The sequence below is a fragment of the Enoplosus armatus genome, chromosome 4 (genome assembly GCF_043641665.1).
Source record: "Enoplosus armatus isolate fEnoArm2 chromosome 4, fEnoArm2.hap1, whole genome shotgun sequence".
Lineage (NCBI taxonomy): Eukaryota > Metazoa > Chordata > Actinopteri > Centrarchiformes > Enoplosidae > Enoplosus > Enoplosus armatus.
In genome coordinates, this window is record NC_092183.1 from 22056752 (window position 1) to 22077139 (window position 20388).

The following is a 20388-nucleotide window of genomic DNA, read 5'->3' on the forward strand; positions in this document are numbered from 1 at the left end:
GTCTCAGATTCCTCCAATAATACCACCGTTATCTTAACTGTTCTATCAAAAAGAAAAAAATGTGATAAATATGCTGCAAAAACTTTTAGACAGGAGCATGTTTTCATTCTTGGCATTCCTGCGTGTATGTAGATATGCAAGTATGTGCTGTTTGTGTCTAACTAGTCCGGAGGCTGGAGGGTGGTGGAATACCAAAGGCTGTGAAGTAGTGTCCAAACAATATGGATACACTGTGTGCTACTGCAACCACACCACAAATTTTGCATTGCTGCTGCAGGTTTATGAAGCCCAGGTAACATTCCTCTGTCCAATTATAACTGTGTATTTTGTGTAGGCTTTCATCTACAGTATGTGCTGCTATTTACAGCTCATGCTATGTGTGTCTGTGCATGTGTGTGTGTGTGTGTGTGTGTCAGAGGAGCCCGGGGAACGAAAAAGCTCTGCAGGTGTTGACGTTCATTGGCTGTGGAGTGTCTCTGTGTGGCCTCCTCTTCACCTTCATCCTCTTCATCGCCGTGGGGTGAGTCACGAACATCGCAGAGTGCACTCTGTAAAGCGCAGAGGGTGAAAAGCATTTCATAAAACCCTGCCGGATTCACATCAATAAATAGAAGAGAGAGAGAGAGAGAGAGAGAAAAAACAGAACATTGTGCTGTGCCGATATGTCAACAGCACCACAGTGAAACATTTTTCAAAAATCCTGAGAACTCCTGGGAGATCTTCACTCAGATATTTAATGCTGTGCTCGTTTGCATGCATGGATGTGTGTGTGTGTGTGTGTGTGTGTGTGTGTGTGTGTGTGTGTGTACCTGTGCAGCGTCCCTAAATCAGACCGTACCACCGTCCATAAGAACCTGATCGTTGCCCTGGGCATCGCTGAGCTGCTGTTGATGTGCAGTGACTGGGCGTCTGCCAATGAGGTGAGACTCCACATAGGACATATTTGGAAATGTTACGATGGATGGAGTATTCACAAAATGATCCCCAAAAAAATCTACATTCTTCACAGAATAAAAACGTGCCCGTAGACAGTCAGATTCCACTGGCCACAGTAGAGCCTCAACAGAACACAGATTCAATTCAATTCAGTTTTATTTATAGAGCGCCAAATCACAACAAGTCATGACACTTTACAAATAGAGCAGGTCTAGACCGACTCTTTATAATATTATTACAGAGACCCAACAGTTCCCACCATGAGCAAGAACTCTGCGACAGTGGCAAGGAATGACATGATTGGAGAGTTATTATACAATACTCACTACTAATACACCCACTGTTCACAGATTAGAAGGATAGTTTCTGTATGTTGAATGTCAACTTTGAAAGCAACAGGTGTCTGAGTTGAATTATATTTCTAACACCATTTGTTCTGCTGGGAACTGGCATCATGTCTTTGAAATGAGGGGCGTCATGTGTTGGGCTTAAAGCCCCTGAAAACTTTAAAGCTGCTCTAATCAATACCAATCTAATCAATCTGCTTGAGAAAATGGGCATTCTGGTTTGCTGAAGGTCCGCACTCTTCCACTGTTTTGGAGTTCTTAGATTGACGTGAGCTGTGTCATGTCGCAGGGATATCGTTCTCTGGATCAGACAACGGACAGACAGCTATAGCCACCCGAGGGCTTTTTAAAGGGACTCTAATTTCATGCTATGTTAACGCTAATTTCGAACCCTTTCGCGCTTCCTCGAGCGCCACCCTCAGGTCAGGACAGGTTATTTACATTTTTCTTTTTAACTAACACTTCACCAAGGTATCTCAAAAGCTGCTGGTTAGAGATTCCCTGAAATTCTTGGGGACCTGTCCCTCCACCGATGCCATCGTTAGGGCACAAATTGAACTTGTACGTAAGAAATATTAACGCTAGTTCCCAACCTCTGACTTTCTATTCAGTCTAAATATCCATATGGTATCTCGGGACAAAGTTAAACATTTTTGCTCCACTACTGATGAAGCACTGACTCAAAGAATAGTAAAAAACACTTTTATCCAAGGGATGTGGTTAACACTACGGCCCAGCCCACACAGACCTGTTGTCCGTTGTTCTTTGGATATTTCTAACCCTGCAGGCAGCGTGCTTCGTGGTGACTGCACTGCTCCACCTCTTCTTCATGGCCTCCTTCTCCTGGATGCTGGTGGAGGGCCTGCTGCTCTGGAGCAAAGTCGTGTCCGTCAACATCAGCGAGGACCGCCGGATGAAGCTCTACTACATCATTGGCTGGGGTGAAGTCTCATCTCCCTTCAGTGGCTTGTCTAGTGGGAGTTTCATTCATGGCCTGCTTGCCTGTAGATTTGGTTAAAAAAAAAAGAAAAAAAGATAAATCCTGAAAATGACAACATTCAGAACTGTATGTGACACCTTGTCCAGCAGCAGAAATTAGGGAGCAATGTTGGGGTTCAGAACTTCTTGTGCTATCATGTCACAGTGAAGCCAAGACCAGCAGGGCTCGCTGATTTTGATTTGACCTCATGATCTTGACCTGACCTGAACTATTCTCTCCCATGATGTAACAGTATATTAAAATATGTGTCATTATCACAATATATTACATAACTAATGGTGGTTTACAAGCAATTTTCCCAGGTTACCAGATTAAGATGTAGTTTCAATAAAGACATTTTGTTGCCTCTTGATAATCAGATACAGTAATCAAACCAGATTAGACCATGTTCTAATGTCAAAAAGATAAGGTCTCACGTATTTGCTTTAATGTAAAATATATTCATGAATCTATTTAAGAGGCATCATGCTGCATCAAAATTTGGTGTCTTTATGCAGCATCACAAAATGCGGCTGTCACATTCAACACTTAATCCCAAATATGCACCTATTTGCTATTTGCTGCTCTAAAATCAGACACTTAACAGTTGTTGCCTCTCTTACTGTTTGTGCATTATTTAGATGATCAAATCGGGATGAAGGTCGGGAGGAAAAAAAGTGTAATAAATGATTGAATGGAGACAATCTCGCCGAGCGTTCGCGTTCACAGTCAGTGTGTGTTCAGCTGTCTGTAACGTGTACAGAGAGTGGAATTCACTTTTGCCTGGCTTGGCTGCTAGAGGAACGGGACACGTTGCTGCCCCCTCTCGCTCTCTCTCTCACTCAGACAGATAGGGAGAGTTCACGCGGGGACACAGCAGGGTGGGGAGGGCGCGGGCAGGCGGCTTCACGTGGCTGCATGGGCGACTTGATTCCTTCTGGGAAATCGAATGATCCGAGAAGAACAAGAAGACACTGTCACACGAAACGTCTGGGATTACCTTCATCCACATCATGTAAATTGTATACTATTTACCTAAAATGTGAAATGTGGCCCAATTTTTTGGAACTGAACTAATAGACAGCACAGGTATTTAGGATTTACATGCTGCAGCCATTTACTACATTCAGCCACAATTACATCAAATATGAGGACTGGAATATTTAGGTGCTGTAAATTGTAATTGCCAGTTAATTACACATTTGGATTTCATGCTGAACATGCAGTGGTGATATGTTAGTCTGAAGTACATTCACAGAACTCCAGGCTAAACGGCAACAATGCAGAGCCTGGAGTGAAACCAAATATATAACATAAATATCTATATATATATAAGATATTAACAGCTACTCGTATTGAGTAAATTGGAAAAACTACTCTTACTACAAAGAAAGAAACTGACGATTTAAAAAGACGATATTTTCAGAAAGTGCTGAGACTAAAATAGTTTAAAACTTAAAGGCATGGATTGTGGCTCAAACCACCGACTGAATAGGATAAATGAATGAATATAAGTGAATAGACGAAAATGAAGCTTAAAGGGGCCATGTGCTATGCGGCTTCAGCATACACAATCAATGGCAATGTCAGTATGCCATTGCTTCTGTAAGCTCAGACCATTTTTCTGCTCCTCGTTCACTATTCCCCTCTTTGGCTTTACTGGCAGAAATTTTGGACTTCTGTAAAACATGCTATGGCTATTAATAGTCCCCAGAGGACTGATGTGTTGACCCCATTACCTTTTCTACAAACCTACAATCAGGCCACATTTTGTACTCGCACATTTATGCTCCCCAGAAGATGAACCCTTTCCACCTGCACCGATGGGAGATTGTCATGAGATTTGCTGAGCACTCTCATACATCCATGGGTTTAGTGACCCCTGGCCTGTCTTCTAATGCCACCCCAGGGCCTCTTTGCTCTTTCACACTGGGGAGTGTAATGAATGTTTTGCAGCTTCTAGGGGCTGCTAGTTGGGCTTTAGGCTTTTACACTTCCAGACTTCCAATCTAATGACGATTTTAGTGATGTTAACTTAATATCAGTGCTTAAACAAGCATTATATGATGTGATGAGATGTTATTGTTGTTAGAGATGTTAACCTTAACCCAGTTTAAAGAGAAACAAAAAACATCCTGCAGCTGCGATTGTTCATATTCCCAGGTCCATCTGTGAGTGTGTGTTGTGTCGCATGAATGAGCTGAGAACAGTGTGTGAACAAGCAGCCACAAAACCCTCAATGTTCAGGTGTTCCTCTCGGCTCTCTGAACGTTCCCCTTCAGACTAAATAGACTAAGAGAACCGAACAGACTAAATAGAGTCTGCCGCAGTCACCGTTCCATAAATATGTCTTTAAACCTGCTGCCTCTTTTGTTGCCACAACGCCACCGTCCATTTTCATTTTATCAAACTGTTTTTCAGGACTACCTGTTCTAATAGTTGGTGTAACATTGGCGGTATCAGTGGACAAGTACAAGGCAGATCATCACTGCTGGCTCAATGTGAAGACTGACACGATCTGGGCCTTTGTGGGACCTGTTATATTCGTCTTGGCGGTATGTGATCTCACTCTGTGTGCGTGCGTGCATGCTCACCTGCCTCCTGTGCTTCCACACGTTCATTTTGTAACTGATGCCTTTGTGGGTCATGCAATCATGTTTATTAGTGGGACCTTTTGAGAAAAACCATACTCACTACATTGTAACAACTATTAAAATATTTTAAATTATCTTGTTTTTAAAAGTTTAAAGGAGGAAGGGGAAAGAGACGGGACAATAATAATACAAATGTTTTTAATAATCCCTATCAAATGTATACAGTGACAGCTTGTTCCCTGTGTTACAGCCCAAGGCAACGTTTGATATTTTCACCTTGAGGTGTAATTTAAAGGTACCCCGTGGAGTTTCTGACCAGTAGTGGCACTGTGGAGCAATGTTTTGATGAACGAGGCCCACTTTGTGTTTGCATCTAGCACGGACACGAGGACACGCCTCAACTGCATTCTTGCCCTAACCCACTAGCAAAAGGCAGAGAAGAAGAAGGAGACTGATAGCTAGCCCTAATCCCTGAACCTCCCCCCAAAATCCTGAACTACCCAGAGGATCATAGAAGCAAGCTTCCAGATGAAGATTGAGCTCCTAAATGTCCCTTCTATATTCTATTTTTTCCATCTCAGACAGGCCAGGAGCAATGAAAGCAATGAAGTAGTGCACATCAGCTAAACACTGTTCACTGTGATGTGATTTCCCGCAGCCTGGGGGGAGGTTAAACCTTCCCTCCTCTACATGTGAGCTTGAGGCCAAGTGGATCCACAGCAGCACGTCTCATGCTCGCTAGAGGCCGTGTTCATGCTGTTGTCCTCTGCCTGCAGGTCAACGCAGTTGTGCTGTGTCGGGTTGTCATGGTGACCGTTTCCAGTGCTCGCCGTCGTGCTAAGATGCTCAGTCCAAGCTCAGCATCAAAGATGCAGACCTTTGACCTCACCTGGTGAGATACAACGGCTTCTCTACCTCCCTCTGCCACTCTCTCTCTCTCTCTCTCTCTCTCTCTCTCTCTCTCTCCTCCTGCTTTTTGTGCGCCCTCTTTCACCAGTCTTTTTCTCGTACGCCCACGCTCTCTCACACACTCTCTCTCCCCCTCTCTTTCACACACACACTTTCGTTTTCAGCCACAGTCAATCGAGGCAGTGTGAGAGATTGGGAGTTTAGGCTCGGGAGTCTGCTGTGGGAGTTGTAAGGGCTTATCAGCTAAACACCTGGTCCCAGGACAACTGTATGTGTGTGCACATGTTTGCCTGTGTGTGTGTGTGTGTGTGTGCTACATCTCGAGAGCTGCCCTTACTTAAAACTACATTCTGTTAAATAACTTCTGCTATTTTGCAAGTGTTTTCATGTTATAGCTTCCATCTAGAAGTGTTTACTTTACCACATGCTCCTTGTCAAGGCAGAGGGGTAACTAAGTTTCTGCCGTTCACTGAACAAGCCTAATTACTGAGGACTTTGAAGGTCTTTTTGTAACACATGTACATATTTGTTAAGGGGCCTTGAAAACACAATTCTGACTGTCCAAGGAATCCATTCTTGGTTCTGTTATTTCGCCACATCTTGCTGAAATACTGCCACTTTTATGATCCACACGATTCTGGTCACTTTTTCCCTCATTGTCAACAAAAGACTCAGACCAACAATGCTTTAGTCTGACTTTGTATGTATACTGTACAATGTGTTTTCTGTCTCATTCAGCCGCAAACCCATTAATTCCTGCTTAAATACTACATTTGTCTCATCTTTACAAAAGTAATATATATATATATATATATATATATATACATATGTAGTGCATTTGTGGGAGACCATTTTCAGTGGTGGATTAATCCACATTTAGTGTATGTGGGATTGAGTCAAAATAAACTACAGTGTGTGTGTTCATGGTGATGGAGGAACATGTCACCCAGTGCAACAGTGTGGCTCGTTGTGATTTTAGTAGTTTTTGGCCAACAATGGAGCTCTATGTTGCAGCGGTACAACATTTGCTAGTACATTCATTGTTGGTTTGGGTCTTTTCATGGGATTTGTTGACCCAGAGGAAAATATATTTATTCTTTGTGGACAATAAGGAAAATGTATTTATTCTTTAAATCGAGCCGACTTAGTAGAGACGGCGTAGTGAAGAGACATCTGTGCTTTGTTATTTACAAAAATTCCTATTTCCTGTTGCGACCACTCTGCTTCAGCTTTGCATACATACTGCGTGGCTGCCAGTCAGAGGCTGAGCAGCAAACATAATTTCCCTTTTCATTGTGTCAGGTCTGTTTATGTTGCTATGGTTACTGGGATGATAGTACAAACATTTCTAGTAATTCTGCTACAGTGTAGTTATGTATGCAAGCAACATTTCCAGCAGCATAACTATAGGTGACAACTACGCTGCTGCTGAAGGATTTCTGATAAACAAGATACACGTATTATATGGCAAAACATATAATTAAAGGGTTATTAAACATTTTACCCATGACAATCCACAGGCTAGTCCAAATGAAAGCTGTTGACAGTGAGGTCCGTCAAGCATCCAGGGTAATGGGAACAATTCATTTCTGTGAGCAGCACAAATAAAACTCCATTCACCTCCATTGTACTTGGGTGGAGGCAGAAATCTCAGAGACAGATATCTCAAATTCTGGACAAATAAAACCAAAGACTATGTGTGGCTCTATACAACTAGGTTTAAGTGAGAAATTATGGGGGTTTTTTTGGCAATTCAGGTGAACACGGCCGTGATTCGCCGATTCACCTTGACAACACACAGTGCAGTATCACACCTTCTAAATCTTCCTCATATTGTGCTTAGAATAGAATGTGAGGATTATACATATGTTGATTCTAAAACATTTTTCCTTCCGTATTTTGAGTCCTGAATGTGCTTTTTCAGAGGTTAACACACTAGAATTAGAAGCTATCACTAATATGTCTTACAGCTGAGGAGAGACTTGGGTCTCTTTTCATATTCAGGTAAAAAGTCCTTCAATACAACATGCAGCGGCTCTCTTCCATCCAGATTTTCTTTTTCGCACATTTGTCATAGCCTGATGGAAATGCCACAGCGCCATTCCCCCCCACTCTCTCTCTCGCTTCGTCTCTTCATTCCCTCACAAACACACTGAAAGTAGATGTCTGTGCCAGCTCTAGAGTGTTGCATGAATTCAGGAGATTAGAGGGAAAAAGCGACTTTCAAAAATAAAAGGGAAGAGAGGGAAGTGGGTGCTGGCTTTGTCCTTGCAGACACAGTGCAGTCTGAAAACTCAATCTCTCTACCCAGGTGCAGCAGTGTGACAACAATGGCGGTTTGAACAAAGGCAACCGTTTCCGCCTTGCCCCATGAAATGGTTATTGGCCGTATAAGCACCAGGATCATTGAAAAGATGATTGCAAAGGAACAGGAGTATGACTGTGGTAGGCGTTAAAATCTATAGCTGTGCAGAGATGTTTGATGAGGATTCAAGGAGAAAATATTTGAGAAGAAAATGTCATCGAAATACCTTGAAAACTCCACTCTGCTGGCTCGGTCTGTCGGTCTATACTCTCTTTCTGAAATGGTTGACAAAGAGAAGGTATACAGAGCACTGAGGAATCAAATGGCACCACAACACAGTGGGAAATTTGTTTTTTAACGGCCTGTTAGACCTCATTCGCATGCATCTGTGTGCGCAGTTCATGCACATGCATATGTGCATTTATGGTTCATGTGTGTGTGCTCTGTGCTTGTTTGCAGGGCGGTGACCCGTCCGGTTCTCATCCTGCTGCCAGTGCTGGGTCTGACCTGGCTGTGTGGAGTGCTGGTCCATCTGTCTGTAGTGGTGGCCTATGTCTTCATCACTCTCAATGCCTTCCAGGTAAACAATGACACATGATATCTGTACACTCTATCCAGTGTTCATATCCAGATCTCATGCTTTTCACAATCTGGATGATGGTGTAATATAAGGGGTTACTTAAAACTGCTCAAACAGGTGTACATAAAAAAAAAAATCCAAGCAACAGCTCAAATTAATACCATCACACAATATCAAGTTGTCAACATGACTTGTTTAAAATCCTGTTTTGAACCTTAAAGTTCACGAGTAATGGCAAAGTAATTTTACTATAACAATGTATCACATGACAATGCGCTGACAATGTGACAGAGCTTTACAGTGAGTTTCAGCCCGTTGTTTAACTGCCCCACAACTTTACTGTTTTGGTTACCATTTCAGTATCAATAGTTTCATCTTCTGGGGAGCGTGAGTGTTCACACTTACATTTGATTTATTATTAAATGCAGGTGGAAATTGTGGCGCTAGAGGAAATGTCAAGGTCACCAATCATCTTCTGTTGACACATCGCAGCAAATTTTAGGGGGAAAAGACAGTAGGTCTCAGTATTAGTAAAAGTCTTGGACAAGGGAAAGTTTACACCTCATGATGTGCCAGACGAAAAGGTGAGGAGACAAAATCAGAATCATCCTCCGGTGACCATGAACATCAAAACCAAATCTTATTTTTAAGTGCTGGATGGATGGAAGGACTAATTTAATCACATAATAATAATAACCTTATTTGTATAATATAGTTACTCAGTGCTTTAACAAAGAACATGAGAGACAAAACCACACCATTGAAAATTAAAAAAAAAAACAATGTAATAGGACTTGTGACAGCGTTTTCTGTGTGTGCTCTTGTACATATGAGCTTAGCAGGTCAGCGATATAGCTTGGAGCTAATCCTTTTATCGCTATTTAAGTGATTAATAGAACTTTGAACTGTATTTGTATAACAGTAAGAAGCAATGGGAAGCCAGCGAAGGGATGTTAAAACTGGGCTAATGTGTTCTCTGCTGGCGGTTCCATTTCCAAGCTGAGCAGCTGAATTTTGGACCAATTTCAGATTATTTAGAGCTTTTTAACTGAGTGCAGAATATACAGAGTCACAGTCGGGATGAGTCCAGACCACAGACTGTATATAAAGATGGCCGACGCGTCTCCGCTTCCTCCCTCTGGACAAAAATGTAGCCAAACACCACTGCCATCTTGCACTGGTGACGTCATTTGGTGCCAGAGTCTGCCCAGTTTGCTTGTTTTTTAGTTTGGCCCATGTCCCATCCGTTAACATGGAGGGGCCGGGGTTTATGACCTATACTGCAGCCAGCCACCAGGGTTTTGACTTCACTTTCAGGGATCTGCCACGTCCTCCATCTTTATATACGGTCAATGGTCCAGACGGGACGAAATAAAGACATGAATCACTTTCTCCAGGTCAACAGCAGGCAGAAATGTTTTGATTTTAGAGATGCTTCTCAACTGATGAAATCAGGACTTAGTATATGGTTTTAATAAAAATGGACTTTTGTACCTGGTATTGAATGGCATGACGCTCGGTTTTCCATTAACGTCAGTGGAATAAAACCCATTGATGTATTCATCATTAGTCAGAGGATAGATGATGATGCTAGTCACCTCATCACTCAGCATAGTTTTATTTTAGCGCTAGCATAGATTACTACAGGAAACAATGGACTGGATGCACATCACCAGTTGGCTACGTGGAGCCGCTGGGCAAAAACTTGTTGCATTCCTTCAAGGGGCTGGTCGTATTTTAAGACGAAGCAGGTCGCCTCCAAGTGCAGTACAAATGTCATTAAGTCAGCGCTGTGTCAGTGGAAACTCAAATAATGATATCAGATCCAAACAGACTGAACTAACTCATAAACCACACAGTTTATCGTGCATGTTGTGGGTAAAACATCTGACTGCAACAAAAGAGGCAGGAAATACAACATCACATTTCTAAAAAGCAACGATAAACAGTTCATCTTTCGCTCCAGCTTCAAAATGCGTTCTCATTGCACACATGTAATGTCTTTATCTGCTCTCTGACTGTGTATTGCACCTTGTGTGTGTGTGTGTGTGTGTGTGTGTGTGTGTGTGGGAGAAGGCAGTCGGGCCTTTGAATGATAGGTCATACCGCATCTACCTCCAGCTCTCTCTCCCCCGATAACACAGCGGTTACTTCCTCTCTCAGACACTCTTCCCTCACTCCGCCCCCCTTTTTCATACACTGTGTTTCTTTTTCTCCGATCTCTCCTCGCCTTTCCTTACCTCGCCCACCCCTCTGTGCTCTTCCTTTAATTAATCAAAATGAGCCAGCCCCTGGGTGACCCCCGGAGAGCTGCTAGTTAATTTAGATTTACTGCCAGTGTCCCGCCGAGGGCAGATAACGCTACAGTAGGAGTTCTTCCTCGCGTAGGTAGGAGGATGATGCTGAGCCTATGCCCATTTTCTTATTCTTTTTTTCTGGGCTACTTCAACAGTCTATAAGTATGTCTGTAATGTCTGAGGGCCGAGAAAGCAGAGAGTGAGAGCTGTTTGGGCAAAGCACGGCGGAGTAATAACATCCAGCAGAGGTTTCCATTCACCACACCATGAATTTTATGTTTTCCAGATTTTAAATGATTCGACAGGCTGTTGATAATGGTGTGGTGCACGTTAAACACAAGTATACACACTACAGTATGGCTACTACTGACTGTTTTATAATGATTATAATGATAATTGCCCATAGTAGGACCGTTTCATTAGTAATTCTGTTTGGATGGTAATAGCAGGCTCTGTAGGCCCTGAATTCATGTGGTCTCTGTCTTGTGAAGTGAAAAAATGGAGGGCTCTTGACAACAGCAGCAAGAACCAATCGGCTTATCTCCTGTTCTACCCAATCAGTAATTCCCCTCTTTTTCATGCCCCCGTTGTGTACATTGTAATCTATGGTGCTGCTACATTCCGTGTGTGAATTGTTAGATCAGTTTGATGGTCAAACAATTGAATTGACAAGAGACCTGTTGTGGTCATGTAAGCAAAGACTGACTCCCTCAGAGGCAAAGGTGGAATTAGGGTGATGCACCGCAAAACCTCTCAGGGAGGGAGGTGGGGGTGGATGGTTTTGGCGTAAGGGAGTGTCTGGCTGTGACGCAGGAGACTGCAGTTTGCCTCCTGTGTCCTACCAGACAAACGAGGTAATCCCAAAGATAGGGGTGTCAGATAATAAAATTTAGTTTGGAAGACTCGTTGAGTTTGATACCACAAAGTCAAACTGACTTTTAGTGTTCCTTTTAGGAACAGAGATTCTGATTTGCAAGGTGGTGACGTCATTTGGAGCTAGAGTCTGGGGGGGCGGTGCGCGACGGTGGGGCCACGGTATTGAGGTCCCGCCCACACACCCGCCCGACCCAATAGCGAGCACACCACAGTCAGTCACAGCTGTCAATCATGACGTTTCACCCCGTTTTTTTATAGCATTTTATAGCAAATAACTAGTTAACACCAAACTTAGCAGAAAAATGAACACTTGAACAAACATCAGCGTGATGAGAGCTACCTAAAATGAATTGTTTTTTACGTGTACTTTGATTTTTTAGTTTGACCCATGTCCTATCCGCTAACATAGAGGGGGGTGGGGTTTATGACTTATATATGCGGCCAGCAACCAGGGGGGCGATCGAGACGTTTTGGCTTCATTTGCAGGGAGCTGTCGTGTCGTCCATCTTCATACACAGTCTATGGTACAAACTAGCTACTTTCAAGCATAACTCTGCCTTAAGAGGTGTTTTTGCTATTACTCCCACAGTGGAGCATTTATGGTTGGGCGAAGGGATCACATTTTTTATAGTGTCACAGCACATATGGGAGGTCAGCAGGCTGCAACCCTTTTTTCAAAATGACATTTCTGGTACAGATTTTCCCTGTAATAGCAAAACAAGAGAGATCGAGTTTGGACTCAGTTCAGCGGAGAGTGGAGTGCCCCACCCTGCTGAGTCCAACTGAAGCTTGCGCCAAAAGCAAATAGAAAACCACACATATCGAGAGGTATTTGGCAATACACGGTTCTCTATTTGTTGACAAAGAGAAAAGCTTGAGTTTGACAGAGATGACGGAGTGGAGTACTAAATGGACTTGACTGACTTGACTTGAATGTGCTCGGTAATGCGTCTCTCTCCTCTCCACAGGGCCTGTACATCTTCTTAGTGTATGCTGTTTACAACAGTGAGGTAAGGAGGCATTCGGCCCATTGTCAGCGCTGTTGTCTGACGCCACAGAGGCAGAATATCAGAATGTATCTTTGTGCGGTATGTGAGGCTGCCGGCCTTTTGGACAAATCAGTGGGTGTAAACGCTGCTTCTCATTTAGGTGAGGAATGCCATAAAGAGGATCAAAGAAAAGAGGAAGGCCTTATCTTTCACGGTGAGTGAGTAAAAAGCACACTGCAGTGATCGGGTCCATCAGTCCAGGACGGAAAAATTCCCTCTTTACAAATGTTTATTTCACCTGAACTCTGACTTTGCTTTTGTGTGGGCATTTTTTTTGGTATAGTACTAGTGTAATAGTACACATATTATACTTTATGATAAAATGCAGCACTTTGCCGCACATCTGATTGGGCTGGGATGTATTTTTCAGAACTGTTCCCAGCCAACCAGCTTCCTACCTTCTCAGAGGGCCCCGATTACCTCCTGGGGGCGCAGTCCTCCGACCCCCTCCAGCCCTGAGACCAGTGAGACCTCTGGACCTCCCAGCTCCACCTCCACGTCATTAGTCATTAAGAACGGTAGGCTGCATAACCTGGGGCTGATGTGTGTGTGTGTGTGTGTGTGTGTGTGTGTGTGTGTGTGTGTGTGTGTGTGTATGTGTGACATGGTCCTGACTCAAGTATTACTTATGAGGCTCGGGGAGATATTTTGTAAGGCTAATGTGTATTTTAAGGTGTTCCTGTTAAGATGCACAAAAGATGTTCCCAGTTACTCAGGCTTCTTTGAACAGTGTCCCCTTACTGTTCAGCCCCCACAGAAGATTTTTATTATACGCTAGGAATTAATAACACAACAAGACAATAAATCCAATATTATTATCAGAAACTAAAAAAAAGGCAAAGGTTTAGACGTTGACATAGCATTGAATTGTTTTGTTGTACTGCCATTGTTATTATAAAAGCACAATAACCAATTTTATCCAATTTTCTCTTCAACTAGTAGTCCAGGTTCAGCGGCAAGAAAACACTTTCTTTGGCGCTCCATCACTTTCCAGACATGCACAACAATTCAATTCAATTCAACCTTTGTTTATACATGAATGAAGTTTTTATAGGCCTTCTCCAAATGTTAATCCTACATCATCATTTGCTTTCACCCTACCAGTGACACTGCACACTCCTCAACACTCCTCAACACTTAACATCAAATCAGACAGTTCAGAACATCTCAAATACGGCCACTGCCATCGTGCTCTGGTGACGTCATTTGGCGCCAGAGTCTGCGCAGCGGGGCATACAGGTGAACATGGAGGGGGCGGGGCTTATGACCTACACTGCAGCCAGCCACCAGGGGGCAGATCGAGACGTTTTGGCTTCACTTTTGGGGAACTGTCATGTAGCATCAGTAGAACCCAGCCTCCATGTTATAGGGCATTGAGGGCGAATGTCCTTATTTCAGTCAGTGACTGACATCACATGGCAGATGATGCCATCTCACTTCATGTCATATCTTGGTTTAACAGCAGCAGTCTGTCCTGCAGTGACAAGGCTATAATTAAATGACATTCATTGTTTGGAAAATAGAAGGGCAAATAAGGAGATCTGCATACAGAAGGAACCAAAAGATTTCATATTGAGGATTCTCATAATGTTCTTTTGTCATTCATATTGTTTGCATTTTTTGTTTCCCTGTGTGTATCTCATAAAGCTTTCTTTCTATTGTACTTTGTCTTGCGTGTGTGTGTCTTTGTCTTACATGTCTTGGCCTTGAATAAGCAAATGTGTTGGTCCTGAAAAAGAAATGCTACCTTTAAATACAAATAGGTGTTTGATTTTTGGTCTTTCAGAGAGCTTCAGAAAGGAGAGCTTTGTGAGTTTCTCTTTAAAGCCGACATCAGGAAATCAAGTAAGTACTTGATTGAGTAACTTGTACGCATTATCAGCGCACTGTTGTCGTCATCATGCTGTTTAAACATGACTGAGCGTTGTGTATGTCTTTTCAATTACAAACAGGTGGTCCAGCTGACTGGGTTCAAGCCATCAGGTACAACTCTCGCATCACTTGATACTGCTTTTCAATCATTTGAATTATGATTCAAGGGTGAACGTTATTGATACAACACAGAGGAACTAAAGTGTCAGAGCATGAGAAGTACAAGAACAGACAGATAGTATAGACAAGTAACATAAATAGTAACCACCAGTGGAAGTAACAAATTACATTTACTCTTGTTACTCTAACAAAGTCGGATTTTTGTGTACTTTTTTAAAATCCATAATTTTACTTAAGGATGTTTTATCACAAGTGTTGTACTTGATCGCTGATACATTTTGTGAGATCAGAAGGAATCAGCAGCCGCAGCATAGACGAACACTCTGGAAAACATACATGTTGAATGTGTCAGGAGGTGTGTGTGTGTGCGTGTGTGTGTGTGGGGGGGTGCGATCGCAATCGCTAGCAGTTAGTGAACCGGACAAAAATGCACAACAATGCAATAAAATTAAGGACGACGTCACTATGGGGTACCTTGGCATTGTTACATCTACTTTAATCACTGATTTAATGCACCACCCAGTGCAGGGTTAGGCAGAGAATCATCAACACGAGGGCCAGGCAAGGGTTTGGCAGGCTGGAAAGCTGGGCTGATGCAGACTAAATAATCTGGCAGGGATTGAGGGGAGATGGGCCGGTACACAGTATGTACTGCTGGGTGGCTTAGGGAAAGGGGAAGCAGATAGATGTGTTAGCAGCATAGAATACAGTTATTGAACTCTTAATAAAACAATTGAATCAGCAGCAGGGACAGAAGACCTGCAGTAGTCCTCCTTCACTTTAGACCGAAGAACCGGACGTTCATTAAAACTATAAAATGCTTATTAAACGATATTCGGAGGCAAAAAATGTACATTTGCATTTTCGGTATATTTTGCATGTCCACCTTCTCTCCCTTTCAACGTATGACATATTAGTTCAAGAGTGCAGGAAGATGAAATGTCTTTGCCAAACAGCTGCCTCAATGCCAGACCCATGATGAATGACATGCCCTAAGTACCCCGTGACCTGGTACAAGCATGGGTGTCAGCATTGGCCCAGATTTAGCCTGGTACTGGTAACTTGACCTGGCTCTCCAGCACCAATCAGTCCAAATCCAAACCCCCCCGAAACCCAACCTGAGTCCCAACCAAGTCTTTCCAAACGACTCTTAGGGGTTAGCATTTCCTGTCATCTCTCCTCCGTCGCTTTCTGAAAAAGGCAAAAAAACGCCAGCAAAACAAGCTTCCAAGCACACTCTGGTGAGAAAGCAAACCAGACCACCCACAGGATTTTGTGATTTTATTATGAATTCAAAAGCTAAACTGTTAAATCCATGGGCAGATTGTGACAACTATCCAGGAGGCAGTCCTACAAACTATCTGTATAGGCAGTATACAGAGGTGTGTCATGCTTGTGTACAGTTCCTCATTCAAAAGTAAGTGAAACGTAGCCACCACACAGGAAATATCTCCCCCTGAAATGAACCAAATCTCGCTTCTATAATCAAACACACAGAATTAGAGGGAACAGAATAAACTATAAGTACTGATTGTCATGACAAGATTTATTTGATGGCATGGGCATAAATCTTGTCATTACATTTATTCACAGCTTCTGAAGCGAGCTCGGTCAATGCCATCACCCGTACTTCTCAGAAAACCACTGGGTGTTGTCCGCTGGCCTATACACGTTTCGAATCCCAGCATCCACCTGTGGCCTGTGCCCCCTCACGGTTTTCCCATGCTGGGCATGCGGTGATCTCTACCTGCTCTCTCTTTGTCTGCTTTTAAATTACATACATGTACATACATGTACATAACGAGTTTTTTTTTTTTTTTTTAAGCATCCTTGAGAAAAGAAAAGCAAAAAGAAAATGAGGAGTGAAGGATTTCAATGAGAATAAATGCAAATACATGCATTTTATCCTCATTGAAATTCCTCATTTGAGTTGACTGAATGAACTCCGACTCATACATGTTGTTATTGCTGGCAGAAGTGTGGGGGTTTTAGCGTGGAATGGATGGTCTTTCACTTACACATACAAGAGGAGAAAACACGGAGTAGTTGTAATGTTTTCTGCCATGAAGATCATTTTAAAGGCGTGTATGCAGAAAGCATCGTCTATATCCAAGCCTCCTGAAACCCTTGTGTGTGTGAGGAGTGCGTGGCTCAGAGATACAGTGATACAAAGAACTGGCCGGGGGGAGAATGAGCAACACAAAAAAGGGGGGTTTAATTTTTCCCAGATTGTCTCCATTTACCTGTGCAGCATTAAGCCTGTGTGAAAACTTCCCCAGTGTCTTTTGTTGATTTGAATGTGCGGGCGTACACAACAGATGGTCCCCATGTTTCCAAAGGGTTAAGTCAATGTCAAATGGCTCTAAATTGCCTGGCAGTAGGGAGAAGGAAGTTTGTAATAGATTCATTTAAATGTTTAGCCGTCTGTGAAGAACGCCTGATGGATCGTGTTGGAGTGCTACTGGGTGTTCATTGTTGACGGTGGAGACAAAGAAGAAGTTCATTCCCTTAATCAGGGATGGACAGGGCCGGCTATTCACGCTGTCAGCCATTAACCACTCCAACACCTGCTCTCTCTCTCTCTCTTTCTCACTCTGCTTTTCACCCCCCCCCCCCCCCCCTTTCTTGCTTCACTCCTTTTGTACACAAACACATGCCACGCTCCTGCAAAACATTAAGCATCAGATCGAGCCGGGAGTCGAAGCTAATGCCTCTCACTTTATCCCGCACCGCAGGTTGTTGAACCGCAAATGGAGTGGATCCCGATACGCCATTACGCAACAAACATGTGGTCCCACCGAAAGGGAGGGAGACCCCGACGCACACACACACACACAAGGACGGGATCCCAGCCAGAAGAAGCGCATGACGCACACACACACGCGCTTACACAGAGTGTGGAGGAAAATAAGCATGAAGGAAGGATGAAGAAGTGAAGCAAATTGACAAAGTTTAGGGGATGTAGGTGACTCTCTGGCAGCCATATTGGAGGTCCTCAGCTTTGGTACAAATAGTAGGGTAGTGCAGCAATGAATTCACCCTTTGAGCTAATGTCCACACTAATGTCCACACAACATTAGTCTAAAAAAAAAGAAAATCCTATTCATCCCTCGTTGCCTGATGGTAGGGTGAGCAGGTGAACTGACCTCCTCAAGACAGTGTAAAGAGTCAGTTTGAGGACAATGGAGCTGATGCTGTGAGTGTGTGTGTGTGTGTGTGTGTGTGTGTGTGTGGTGCTCCTAGCATTGGAAAATGGCAGCAACATGTCTTTTCAGCAGCAATGTCCTGGTTACTCCAACAGTGTTCTGTTTTAAATCCGGAGCTTGTACAATAGAGTAGAGATACTTGCATGAAAACAGTTGTATCACCTCCATTGTAGCTGGGGGGGGGGGGTCACTTATAATAAAACTAAACTGCTGCCTCCGCATGGTTAGATTAATGTGGCTGTTTGCGATACGGGTGAACTAACCCTTGAAACAAGTAATATGATTCCCCTGATTGTTACTGTAAATATTACTGGCTTGCCTACACCCACTCATCACAGTTCTCCCTCTGGACCGCCATGATGGTGCCTAGTTGTGTCTGCCACGAAATACAGGAAGCAACATCTTGCCGTCCCTTTAATTTGTGTCGAGGAAGCAGCGCTGCAACTCAATAGTGCTTTAAGCTTACCAGAAAGGGCAAAGGCAAACACATTGTGGTCTCATAGTTAGCAAACATTTTGATGTTGTCTTGACGAAATAGACGATTACATCAAGCATGGAGCTGTGAAACACCAGCAAACAGCAGTGTGATGCTGCCAGTGTAGAACTTCATCTGTCTACAGTATCTACTCTAAAACGACTGTTGGCTGCACCGTTGTCTTATGTCTCCTTGTTCTGTAATATTATTATTATTATTATTATTATTATTATTATAAGCAGCAGCCATTAACAACCCCTGTCTTTCCTGCAGCAGGATGCACTTATAAGCTAAAGGCTCAAGCTGCTCCACCACGATGCCTGCGGGGCTCCACGGGGCTCCACGGGGCTCCGCGGGGCTCCGCTGGGCTCGTAGACCAGGAGCCATGTCGTAGTCGCTGATGTGCATCTTCAAAATAAGAATTGCAACTCTTGATGTTAGCTGCTGTGCTCCAAAGGTCTGCTGCAGTCTAAAATGTCTCTCTCTCTCTCTCTCTCTCTCTCTCTCTCTGTTGTGTTGTTTGACATCATGGTGTACTCTTCAACATGTCCCATTGTACATTTAGACTTTTCTTCCTCCATGAAACGTAATCTTAAAATATGAAAAAAGAGAATAAAAACATTTCACACTTTGATGGCAAAAATTACAAATGTCACAGGAAGACTGATGTCCATTTTTAGGGACATTGAATGACGACTCTCCAGCGATGATTTGTTTCTAAAACTCGTGTTTAATGTTTTAGAATACTACCGGCGTGAGTGAAGTTTCTAAAGTCAGACAAGGCCAGCCACACGATGACTGCAGTATTGAATCTGTACATTAGCTCTGTATCATTTGTGCACAACGGATGAGTGTTGTTGCAATAATAGCCGAGACACAAGTGGAGCTTTACTTCACTGGATTTTATTGGTTTGATGCTATTACAATAAAATATATTTAAAGGAAACAAAAGGTTTTGGTCACTTTCTCTTTTTGGGAGAAAAAAAAAAACACTTCAGTCTAAGACGGGACGGACTGTCAACTCACAGGAAAATAACCCAAAAGAAAAAAAAAGTGAGCTAAGAGCAAAAAACAAAGGCTATATCAAGAGAATCACTTCCACAACAGTAGCGATTTGACCTCAACATAAAGCGGAGAACTTTTTTGGTTGAAATGTGTCTTCATCTTGCAGTAGATATTCACTTCACAACATAAATATACTGTACAGGGTGGTGACACACAGCTGCCTCAACTGGAAAAACCAAGGTGTGTGTGTGTGTGTGTGTGTGTGTGTCTGTGTGTCTGTGTGTCTGTGTGTGTGTGTGCTTTCAGGCAGACATTAAGTTAAGGCAGGCGGAGTGATTGTCTACGACACCTTGAAAAAAATGGCGGACCCTGCCACGTCACTGGACGAACAAGGAATGATTTTGTTTTTTTTTTAAATGTCCACAGTGAGAATGCTGAGCTGCACAATGCCACAAACGCTGCTTCGACTGTGTCTTTTGTGTTTTTGCAGTTGGTCCTGGCATCAGTTACATTGTCATCATCGCTGAGAGTCACCTGCTTTTCAAAACAAAAAAAGGGCGTGGTCGCTTCCAATAGCGGGACAAAATACAATGGTGTTACTTTTCAACACAGAGTGCCACGGATGAAACACTGACTGCTACAGATGCACAGTGCAGCTTTTTCGACCCATAGTTCAGGTTCCTGACCCTGTGTATGGGGCTTGTAAGGCCTCTCGGGTTGTCCACTGGTCGCCTGATAATCTATTTTATTTAAAATGTTAGTGACCCATGATGGTCACACTCATCAGCCTGACAAGAGCAAAACTTCTGGATTATACACTGACTTGTTCATTTGTTCA

The 20388-nt window shown here is 43.1% G+C and overlaps 1 protein-coding gene across 1 annotated transcript in view; it reads left to right on the forward strand.

Annotated features, from left to right (window-relative positions):
• The window catches only part of adgrd2 (adhesion G protein-coupled receptor D2), a 31941-nt gene extending 11815 nt beyond the window's left edge, over positions 1 to 20126 (forward strand). Inside the window, exons 13-25 of the mRNA XM_070903875.1 lie at positions 166 to 292; positions 417 to 520; positions 818 to 920; positions 2071 to 2224; positions 4684 to 4817; positions 5633 to 5748; positions 8530 to 8650; positions 12792 to 12833; positions 12973 to 13026; positions 13243 to 13390; positions 14659 to 14717; positions 14825 to 14855; positions 20041 to 20126. Coding sequence (XP_070759976.1) covers positions 166 to 292; positions 417 to 520; positions 818 to 920; positions 2071 to 2224; positions 4684 to 4817; positions 5633 to 5748; positions 8530 to 8650; positions 12792 to 12833; positions 12973 to 13026; positions 13243 to 13390; positions 14659 to 14717; positions 14825 to 14855; positions 20041 to 20126 — 1279 coding nt within the window. The remainder of the gene's footprint in view (positions 1 to 165; positions 293 to 416; positions 521 to 817; positions 921 to 2070; positions 2225 to 4683; positions 4818 to 5632; positions 5749 to 8529; positions 8651 to 12791; positions 12834 to 12972; positions 13027 to 13242; positions 13391 to 14658; positions 14718 to 14824; positions 14856 to 20040) is intronic.
• The last annotated feature ends 262 nt before the right edge of the window (positions 20127 to 20388 follow it).